The 12,255-nt window shown below is 29.3% G+C and overlaps 1 protein-coding gene across 1 annotated transcript in view; it reads left to right on the plus strand.

Moving 5' to 3' along the window:
* Positions 1-6,428, plus strand: part of LOC106465042 (RCC1 and BTB domain-containing protein 1-like) — a 25,240-nt gene extending 18,812 nt beyond the window's left edge. The window contains exons 11-13 of the mRNA XM_013925232.2: positions 877-974; positions 4,239-4,369; positions 4,883-6,428. Coding sequence (XP_013780686.1) covers positions 877-974; positions 4,239-4,369; positions 4,883-5,023 — 370 coding nt within the window. The 3' untranslated portion in view covers positions 5,024-6,428. The remainder of the gene's footprint in view (positions 1-876; positions 975-4,238; positions 4,370-4,882) is intronic.
* Positions 6,429-12,255: the final 5,827 nt, after the last annotated feature.

The raw sequence follows: 12,255 nt of genomic DNA on the forward strand, positions 1-12,255 counted from the left end.
TTAAAAATGTTTCTGAATGTATATTTAAATTAACATACTGTATTTGTTGGAAATTCAGTTACATCAACAAGATATATAGGTAGAAAGTTTCAGTATGGACTAACAGATTTTGACTGAAACTATGCTGGATCAACTATTTTATTCACTTGAATTAATGAGAAATCTGGCATTCTACCCTATATTTTAGAATATGATAGTTTACTGGATAATTACTATTTTAAAATCATTGATGCTGCTAGTAATGAGTATACATGAAGATTATTAGAACATTGCTTCTCTTAAAATTGAAACCTCTCTTAACCTGAAACCATTTTTTTGTTTTGCTGTTAGTGTGTGGATCATTTTACTTTTACACTTCATTTTAGGTTGCTTCATTTAATTCTGAATGGATTATCTTTATTCAATTTTTTTTATAAAGTACAATATTAAAATTTCAGAAAAACCATGCTTAATGATTGCTCTAGGTGTATTGAAAGATTTATATAGTGCCGAGGATTAAGATAAAACATGTTCTAGAGTTTGAGTATCTTGAAGATTTTGAAATGTAGGTTTATTTAGTTTAATATGATATTTAAAACTTGTAATGGTAATCAATATTTATATATTTGACTAGAGTTATAAGGATATTAAAAAGATGCTTTTACAACAGTGGAAAATTTATAGCAAGCTAGGGTGAGAAGAAGACTTCAAATTTACTTTAGATTTCTCTATACTATTTTTATGAGTTAGGTATGATGTCTAAATGTGTTAGTTACACTTGAGAAAGTTTAATGACTTCTGTTGTTTTAAATGTTATCTAGTTAAATTTATTTTATAAATATATCATCTATTGATGTTTATTTTTACCTTCTCTGATGAGTTTTTCATTTTGTATAGAACAATAGAAATTACACAGTTTTCATATCCTGTTTATCAAGCATTTTTGAGGTATCTTTATACTGATGAAGTGGAGTTACCTCCAGAAGATGCTATTGGTAAGTTGTATAACCTGACATTGAGGAGTTTTTTGATGCGTAGACATGTATATAACAAGACTGTATATTTGTATTAGTCAAATATTGGAAGTTATTTAATAGCTGTAGGTTCCTCTTTTTTTGTAACATGAAATTATATTATTTAATACTAAGTTAATGTTTCTGTATCATGTCCTATTGTGTAAATTGTTTTTTATAATGTATAAGAATATTATTGTAGTTTCACAAAATCAGACTTCAGAACTTTTAGCTCCATACTCTATAATTAAGTTTGCCTACTAAGTTGATAGTTAGTAGTTTGATAAGGTTATTGAATAATACCAGAAGGTAAGTACTTGTAGTTATAGTCCTTGCTGTTTTAGCATCCAGATACTCTCCAGTCAGGTTTGGTGAAGTACAAGATAATCTAAGCCCCATGTGTTGACATATTTAGACTTCACTACGCATAACATAAGTGTGTAATTTGTGAGTATTATGTGTTTTAAATATTTAGAAAGAATATAGCTTCATTAACTTCCTGTGTTGCAAATTCTGTATAATTGAATGTTCATACTTGAAGTCATTTTAATTCTGCTAATAAATCATCTGATTTAAATTTTCAACAATATTGTAAGTTGTGTGTGTGTGTGTGTAACACATGCAAAAAAAAAAAAACCCAGTGGAAAGCTGGCTTCTAAATATTTTTACAGTGTTAAAAGTGAGTTCAACTTTTTATATGGTTAAAGCAAGTTAGTTCTGAAACTTGTGATAATTTTTTTAGGGAGTTGGATATTTTGTTAAGATTGTAAGTTTTAAGGAACACAGTATATTTAATTTGTTCTTTTGGATCAGAAGGCTTGTCCTTGAGTTTAAAAGTAAATGGTATTATTTGTTTGTATCTCTTTATAAAATATTTGAAACTTGATTTAAAAAGGAAGATGGTTGTATGTAATTGAAACTTGAAATGTATTTCAAGCTATCATGTATAAAAAAAAGTACTTAAACATGTAACATACAAGGAGATAATTTTTCTTGTAACTTTTTGCTTTATAATACTTGACCTTTTATAATACTGTGCTCTATGTTGTTGTTTCTTCTACGAGGTTGTTTCTTCATTAGGTTATGTATGATCATGGATAGCAAATGATAATTAAAACTTAGGACAAGGCTATAACTATCCAAATGTAATTCTTTGCATATTAGATTAGTATCTTATACACTGATAGGCCTTTCACAGATGGAGTATCACAGGTTTCTTGTAATCTCTACAAGGTTTATAGCTACTATTTTCTTTGTCAACAGATCTAAATATATCTTTCTTTTTCTTTTCAGTATTATTACATGAATAATAATTTCTTCTCTGTCTTTTGTTGTTCAGTGTTATCAATTTTAGAAAAAGCTTGAGAACCATGATTATATTTTAAATCATTGAAGGGATAAAAAAGCCTTCTTGCAAATGAAGTTTATATTTGAGAATATTGATCATAAGGAAAAAGTATTAGTGGCTTACAGTCAAGAAATTCTTTACAAGTTCTAAGTTTTTGTAACTTTAAAACACTTATAGTTTGTGAAGCATGTTAGCAAGTACAAGTAGTATCCATGGGTGGCTTCTTCAGCTTGCAGTTTGCTGATTTATATTTATTTTAACTCATGTTTTGTTTATAAAAACTTAGTAAGGGCAATCTATTAAAGCATCACACATAAGCCATACTAAATATTCTACATTTCCTTAATTTCCACTGCTGAAAAAGTTTTTCATTACTGAAAATATACATTACTTATATTTGGTTAGAACATTGTTAATCAAAAGGTTCAATCTTAACATTTGTGATAAAATCAATTTTTCATGTAGTAAACTTTTTGTTTTTTAAGTACTTTTGTAAGGATGTACTGATTTAGATATTGTCATGGTTAGTATTATATTTTATAATTTATTGAATCAATATTGTATTGTTACCATATGTATGTAACCATTATTTATTCTATATTTCTGAACCTTTACACACTGTTTATGCTGTCAATTCTGGATTACTTAATAGAAATATGTGCTGAAAGCTAATTATCTCTGATTTCATGCAAATTGAAGTCAAATATTAGATGGTCAATAGGTCACTTTTGTTTTTGGTCACTTGCTGTTATTCCAGAGAAATCCATAAGTGTTTGTTTATACTTGTGCCAAGTAAGAAATCAGTGACAGCATATCATTATGGTTCACTGAGTAGGCAGCTAGTTTTGGTGCAATTGCTTGCCTTGTATTTAATAACCTATTTAATTTTTCTGTATAGTTAACTTCATTAAATCTCATTTATTAGAATTTTTACAATAATTTCAAAACTATTTTAATTGTAATTATAATTATTCAGAACATTTTGTATTGTTAGCTTAGTATGGCCCCCGAGCAGCACAGCAGTATGTCTGAAGACTTACAATGCTAGAAACCATGTTCCGATACCTGTGGTGGGCAGAACACAGATAGCTCATTGTGTAGCTTTGTGCTTAATTTCAAAAAAAAAAGAAAAGAAAGACATTTATAGGATTAATGACAAGAATATTGTTATAATGATTTCTTTTGTTGACTAGGTGCTTTTAGATTATTTGGTATAAAGAAGAATATCATTTCTTCAAGTTCCACAGTCAAAATAACCACATTCACTGATAAGCTGAAATTCACAAATGTGTAACAGAAATTCCCTGAACTTGCTAATTTTGTATATCTATTTATTCATAAAAACACAAACTCAATGTGTACAGAACTGAACTAACTGATTAACTGGTTGACACTAACAGGAAAACAAACTAAATCATTATGATTACTCATTAACTTGTTAATAAATGGCTGAAATAGTTTCTTAAACTTGAGAGAAAGTTCCATCACATTGTGTTAAACTTAATTTCAGTTAAACAAAAATACAAATATCTAGAGATATCTATGTTGAAATCAGATACTAATATCTTAACTGTGAGGATACTCAACTGAGATTTAGTGTGATCTAATAATTATAGGTTTTAGCCCTCTGATGTACTGATCTGTGACATGTATATCCAGTCAGTTTGTTATAGCTGATTGTTCTCATTAATGGAATAATATATATGCTGTATTTTCATTATTTTGAGTTTTGATTTATAACTAGTTTAAACACAAGTTTAATAGTTATCTGTTATTGATTTATGTTTACATAGTGTAAAAATGATTTTAAAATGTTTGTGTTATTATCTTAAAAAGTTGATTTTAAAGTTTTTATGCATTGAGTAAACTTTTCTCAAGTGATGCTTTATTTTTGTTAGGTTTGCTTGACTTAGCTAACTCTTATTGTGAGTTGCAACTAAAGCGTCACTGTGAGCGAATCATCAAACATGGCATCACTATAGATAATGTAGCCATGTTGTATGCTGCTGCAATTAAATATGAAGCAAAGGTGAGAAAGATGTTAATATATACAATGAAAAATAATATTGACATCATTGTTGTAAAAGCTCAAATAACTAAAAACATTTTGATATTTATATACATATAGTTGTAATACAACCAAATTTTATTTTATGACATAATTTATATTTGAACACAGCATATTGTGTATTTTATTCCTTTATGGTTAATTTCTGTGCTGAAACTGGTGGTGCGATAGTTTCCAAAAACACTGATTTTATAAAGATTGGTCAATGAAAGATGTATATAATTTTTATAACATTGCTTATTAAAAAGTTGTTTTGCCCTTTAATCATAAGAGAATGATGACTTAATTCAAAGTTTTATTAGTTTAAAGAATCATTTACTGCTAGTTGCAACTAATGCCTTAATGTATTTTAAGGTAATATTTTTATATGAAGCTGAGAGCTTTGTAAGAGGCATATCTAGATATGTTAGTGTTTGTACATCTATGTTCAGTACTGAGTGTGCATCATTGATGTGTTTTTTTTTCATCATTAAGGAACTGGAAGATTTCTGTTTTCGTTTTGCTTTGAACCACCTGACAGCTGTGGCTCAGACAGAAGCTTTCAATAAGCTTGATGAATTGACTATAAAAAACTTTATCTTCAAGGCTGCTCAACAAGGGGCCTTTAAATACTGATGTATTTGTATGAAGGTGGTATTTTTGCCACATGTTGATTGTTAACATTGTCTTCTTTCCATAAAGTGTTATGATAATGGTGGTTTGATTGGTGGGTCTCATCTCAACATTGTTATTACGATTGGATCTGTTTTCTTGATAATAAGAACTTGGTTATTAAACATCCCATCTTAATGATGATTATTGAACTGAATTGAATGTGACTACTGTGGTCTAGAGGAAGGAGAAGCTAGTAGACTGTTTTATTATACACTTAAAGTTTGTTATTGGACTCTTCAATAAGTAAGTGAGACAAGTTTGTAGACTGAAAGATTTGACATATGAACTTCATCTATATATAGCCTCTATTGCTATGTTATAAGTATTTATGTAGACAATATAGTTCTAAGGCAATCTCAGAGAACAGCTAATAGTATAGTTTGTAAAAACAATATAAAAGCGTTTGATTAAATTAGTTGCTTCTTGTTTTATTTTTGGAATACAGTATAAGTATATCATATAAAAATTAATAATTAACCACAGTAATTCCAAAGTAAGCTATACAAGGAAAGCAATCTTCATTCTTCTTGCAAGAGAAAAATTAATTTTTATAACACAAGTTACAAAAGATGTAACTAAAGTGGATTGTTGACCTTAGAGCAGAGGTGGGCCAACTCATGCTGAAAGTGACATGTGAAGCAAAATTTGCAACATGCTTGTCACTTAGAAAATATTTCATGTTGTGGTGCAAAACATAATAATGTTTGGAATGTCTGTATATGCATGTAATTTTATTAAAGTTGTATTAATAATTATTTCATTTAATTTGTAATGTCTTTTGATTTGACTGCTTGAACCCCACCTCCTCTTTGTTTCTATTGACTGGGTTGTGTGTATTGGTTCAGTGGCATCTTACTTAGATCTCAGAACCTAAAAATTGGCACAATTGCTAAAAGGATATCCACTTCTCAGTTAGTAATTTGTCATTTGCATTTAAATGATTTAAAATTTGTCAAAAAAGAAAGGGTTAAAATTTTAAGCCTAAATATATAGTTGAAAATTAGAAGAATATACTATCTTACTTAATATTATCTATGTATTCTGATTTGCATTTTTATTTAATTTTTATTCACTTTAATTTTGAATTAACATATGGTTGAGTTGTGATTCTGATAAAATGAAACTTGTTTTTTTTGTATGTACTTAGAGTGTACAAATGAAATTTTGTATTGTAAAAACAGGAAAATATAAACTAATGATATATGTATAAATAAGAATATATTGTGTGTATTGTAAGTTGAGCCAAAGCTGCATATATTGTAGTATCTCTGAAATGTATCAACAGCAAATGAGTCTGAACCAGAAGTGATATTAAAAACATGGAATGTTTTAAATAAAGGAAATAAAGAAGACAGTAAAAACTGGGCATTACAGGTTAGTTGCTGTTCTTGTACACATTTTTAGTGCTTTCTTTATCCCCAAATTTATAATTTTTTCCAGTGAACCCATCTATGTATAAAATGCAGAAAAATAATGCACTATGGTCCTTAGCACTCTGATTTACAAAGTATCACTAGAAACCTGTAAAGCTGTCTTGCTTAAGACATATGTAAAGAAACAGAATATTTTCTATTTCCAGTGTTTAGTTTTAGATATGTAGATATATTTTTTTCCATTAATAAGTAAGTTCTGTTTTCCTGAGGCTGCAAAGAAAGAAGATTTAAACTAATGAAATATCCATGTAAATACGTTGTAATTGTGTATGTCACGAGGTTTTGTTTGGCAGAGGGCTAGATTTTGATTGATTTTTATGCACATTCTTTTAGTCATACAAGCTGTAGAGGAAAGTTGCCTCACTTAATGTTTTTTTCACTTGGAATTCTTTATATATAATTGTATTTTGAATATATAATTTTCAAATGAGCTTGATGAATTTCATATTTGCCACCTGGTAGTGGACTGCGCACCATTCATTGCCGTAGCATTTTTTCTAGTTATTGTAGATAATATTTTAAGGTATTAACTTTTTTGTTTTAATTATAACTCCTTTGATTGTTAGTTTAATACTTTAATTTGGCAAATGGTCCAAACAATGTTTTTATTGATTTCATGTTAGGCCTAATTTTTCTTGCATTAATTTCCCTGTAAAAATTACAAACAAAATATTATAAAACAAACATTTGTCTTTTTCAGTTTTTGACAGCATCTTTCATTACTATTTTAATCACATTTCTTGCATTACTAAACCTCTACAAAGTTAAATTTATCTTACATAAAGGAAAACAAAAAAAGCTTTTGCTTATGACCTAAATAACTTAGATTATTATGTTCAGTAATGTAGTTAGAGGAAAAAAAACGTTCTATAAAATTAAGGTAAGGTTATGAATTATAGGGATAAAATATCCAGATAAAAGTCTGTAGTAATTGACATTAAAATAATAATATTAAATCTAAAAATGTTTTAGTATTCAGTCACCTGTAAATATGACTTGAATGTGGCCGTGGGATATAGATTATAGTATAATAATAGTCCTGCTACAATTTTTTCAGTTAAGTATGTTACAAAATTCCCCCAACTATTAAATTCAGAATTGGTATTGATTTATGTGTGCTGTGATACAGGTGCTGTGTTGACATTCAGATCTTTAGTAACATTCTCTGTTATTTTCATTGTTCCAAAATTTTGGGGTTTTATTCTAATTATTTTTGTAAATAGCTACAGTGTCTTGGCCAGGCTAGTTTTTCCTCGTTAACATTTGCCAGCTTTGGGTGTTCAAAGAAATTAAGTTCATGCTTTGCTTAGCAAACAATTTAATGATTTCTATAATGATAATAAAAGTAATGTTAAAGTCAGCTTATGATTATTGTAAACTCTTAAAGTGTTTATCAGTTCTTGGTATTTTTACCATTTCAGTAGGATAACTTGGGAGTTTTTCTTCAATGCTAGACCATCCCTACATTAAAGCATGAATAAATCTGTGATTTTACTTATATTTTATTAGTAAAGATACAGTATTAGTCAGATTTTTGTGTTTTTCCATCAAATGATGGTGAAGGAAAAATGTGAATCAGTAAACATCAACTCTTTATCCTAGCAAAATGAAAGAACATTAGGAGTTATCTGTAATTTATGGTTATTACACTGTTAAGTATTTCCAATAGATCTGTTATACCTATTGATGAGCAAAAAAAATGGTAAACCAAGTGGAAATTCAATACAGTAAGCTAAAAGCATTGTGGTCTTTTGTGAGATAGAAAACCTCATAAAAGACTAGAAGACTAGTTCTGAGTAACAGCTATGTAAATGTATACCAAAATGTATTTATGGGAGAAGTTTTAAAGAATGTAGCATTTGATGTATATCAAAATCTAATAAATATGCTGCAAACAATATAAATTGTTTGTAAAGGATAAATTATTTTTCAGAACATTAAAAATTAATTTTCCAAAGTTTGCTGCCAAAAATGTGTTTCAGATGTTTCACTCCTTTCCTGGTACCACAGAATCTTCTTCAGTAGCTGTGTTGAAGATCATATAGAAATGTTTGAAGTGAGTCATTTTTTAGGAGATGTATAAATACAGATATTGAATTTGTGTCTATCACTTTCATCTCTGCAAGACTAAGATCAACTTAGATATCAACTTTTATATCTTGTAATTGGTTTATAATTATTAACAATTCCATTTCATGAAAGTATTTAGAAATGTTTTTACTTTTTATAATAATTATTGTACGTTTACGAGTTATGTTTTTATATAATTTATTTCGTGTTTTCTCTGTTTATAAATTAGTTTTGAAAGTAAAATATGCTGTAATAGATTATTATATGATATTCTTTGATTCTGAAACAATTCTGTTTTTTATTAAGCATGTTTCATACTTGCTAAACTTAATTCCGTTAATCATTCCAAGTTTGCGATGTCCTGTAGCACACAAAAATTTAAATATTAGAAGGACCCAAGGACTTTTTCAAGAATGAGTGGAGTATTTTTGATAGAAAAAGGAAACAAGTTTATATATATTTTTTGCTTCGTGTTTTTTAAAATTAGTTATAAGGTTAAATTACACGTTTTATGAGTTAAGTACATACAGGTAAGTGATGGATAAAATACTTGTTTACATTTTTCCTCTCTGGATAGGTTATAATGTTTGCCTTCTCAGTGGTAAGTTTGTTTTCGAAAAAATATTGCTGATTTTAGGGTTTCGTGATTACCAAAACTAACTCCAGGGGTCAAATGTTTTAACCTCTTGCACCACTATACAGTAGTTTGTTTTGTCTGTCAGTAGACACTAAAATGACGTCACATAAGGGATGCCTAATGTTGCAATTTATAGCGTAGTGACTTCAGTAAAACTTGCGCATACCATGAATTACAAGAAGAATCATGCATTCTGTAGGCTACAACACAGCATGACATATCAACTTCATAAGCAAGAAATAAAAATATTTGTTCCTCCTAATTTTGTTTTTATTTACTCTTAAACAGAGCACTTTTGAGGACCCTGAGCAAGTACATCTAGTATATATAGTTGAGACCCTATTTTATTTCTAATATAAGCACTGTTTCGTTGATTTTACCGATGTTTATGATTGGTGGCCTTATTGTCCAACACCTGTGATTGGCTAACAGTATACATAATGCTGTCTATAAATTAGCTTGGATTTTATGCTGTTTTCAGAGCGTGACCTAGAGTTTGCTTAAAGAAATATCATTACATAAAATGTTAGAAAACTGAGCATTTTATACACCTATTAAAATTGCAAAATAAAAGCTGTTGAATTTATGTCAATTACTATAAATACAACGCTAGGATAACAGATAAATTGACAAAGTAGCAGACAGGTGGTGCTAATGAAGACAGAAAAATGAAAACGTTTTGTATACAACTTAACTTTCTTTGTCTATAAATATATTTCTTTCCAATTACACCTTTAAAAGCACTAGTAGATTTTTTACTCTGTTTAGATTTAATTTTTGGCATCTTAACGTTTATTTATTTAGGGTTTGAAAATAAATTGAGTTTATATATAATATAAATACACACACACATATATATGTATATATGTGTGTGTAGTTTGAATTTGCATTCAGTATAGTTTAGTTTTAACAAAAGAGTACCTTACCTTAAAATACCACAATAGTTCGATAACAAAATAATATTTCAAATAATCGAATGTTTCGTAAACTTGTTGATTATTGAACTTGCTGACCTAAGCTGAAATCACAATTTATTGCTTTGCCATTTCTGAAATACAAATTAATATCAAAGTCTGTGCAGCATATCGTTTTATCATTAAAATGATTAAGAGTGAGTTTTATTAATTGTAAATATCATGACAGAAGTATTTTCGTTTCTTTTAGCACTTACTGATTTGGTGTTACAATATTAAGTTAAAATATTTGTACGTTAGAATACTCAACCTGCAAGATGCAGGTCGCGGGATCGAAACCCATCACCTTTCAGTTGTGAGGGCGTTATAATGCAACGGTCAGTCCCACTATTCATTGGTGAAGTGTAGTCCAAGAATTGGTGGTGTTGACTTCCCTATAGCCTATCACTTAATCCAGTGTGTGTGGATTCAAAAACTATTAAATTGGTGAATAATCCAGTGTGTGTGGATTCAAAACTGTTATATTAGTGAATAATCCAGTGTGTGTGGATTCAAAACTATTATATTAGTGAATAATCCAGTGTGTGTGGGTTCAAAACTATTATATTAGTGAATAATCCAGTGTGTGTGGGTTCAAAACTGTTATATTAGTGAATAATTCAGTGTGTGTGGATTCAAAACTGTTATATTAGTGAATAATCCAGTGTGTGTGTGTGTGTGTGTGGGCTCAAAACTATTATGTTAGTGAATAATCCAGTGTGTGTGGGTTCAAAACTGTTATATTAGTGAATAATCCAGTGTATGTGGGTTCAAAACTGTTATATTAGTGATAGAACGCAGCGTGAATAACGATTAAGCTAAGCGCTAATATGTAATCCAAGCACTTTTTAAATCAGTCTTCAAATTCTTAGGTTTAAATACTTGGTAAGTTCCATGGGATAAACTACGTGGATAACTTCAATATTACTGTAAGTAAAGCTTCATTCAGAAGAAGTGGCGGACTATCAATTTGCGAGTCCATTTATTTGCGTCATATTATCGCAAATTAAGTATATAAATTCTGCTCACCAGTTTTGGGCTGTGGGTTAGTCATAAAGGTGGCGGTCAAATTTAACTATTTGGTCAGACAAAAGCAGCCAAAGAGGTGACGGTGGGTGCTATTGACGAGCTGCTATTCCTGTAGTCTATCAGTTCAAAATTAGATGCGTCTAGCTCATATAGCCCTGTACGAATATGTGGAAAAATAAACGAAACAAAAAAAATTAAAGAATTTCAAATAAAAAAAAATTGACTTATCGTTAAAACACGTCACATTAATGTGTGTAAGCCAAGACTGAGAGTGATTTTAGAACTGAATTGCCAAACTCAACTTCGTATTTTAATTGGTAAAGTGGAATATATAGAACCAATTTTTAATTGTTGTTATATTACAATAAACATGTTAGCTTTTTGCTTACTGATATATTTGAGTTATTGTAAAATATCTTGAATTTGTACGTGTCGTCGAAGTTAATAACAAATGGTGATTTTTTTTATTGGATGTGGGATTTAATATTAAATTAAATTTTCATCATCGGTTGATAGTTGTGATTTCAAAGCGTCGTCAATTTTTCATATATATATATATATATATATATATATATTATTTTTTTTGCATTTAATTGTTGTTTGATATCCGTGCAAAGGCATATAAGGGCTAACTGCTGTGTCCACTGAGAGGAAGCGACCCTCTTATTCTAACGTTGTAAATCCGTAGACTTACCGCTATCCCACTAGGGGATAGTCTAACTTCGCTAGACATCTGTAACTTAGTACTGATAGATAAGAGGAAAGTTAGACCGTCAACAGCACCCAAGGTATAAACTGCAGCTTCAGTACTGTTCTCCTGTTTCTACATCTATAAAGAACATATTTTTCTACAGCTATAAATAACAAATTCCTAAGGTATAAGTTGCAACTTCAGTGGTATTCTCTTATTTCCATGTTTATAAACAAGTTCCCCGAATTATAAACTGCAGCTTCAGTGCTGTTCTCGTGACTATATAACTACAAAGAACAATAAACCCCTATGGCAAAAACTGCAGCTTCATTGCTGTTCTCGTGACTATATAACTACAAAGAACAATAAACCCCTATGGC

The sequence above is a fragment of the Limulus polyphemus genome, unplaced genomic scaffold (genome assembly GCF_000517525.1).
Source record: "Limulus polyphemus unplaced genomic scaffold, Limulus_polyphemus-2.1.2 Scaffold1816, whole genome shotgun sequence".
In the NCBI taxonomy this organism is placed as follows: Eukaryota; Metazoa; Arthropoda; class Merostomata; order Xiphosura; family Limulidae; genus Limulus; species Limulus polyphemus.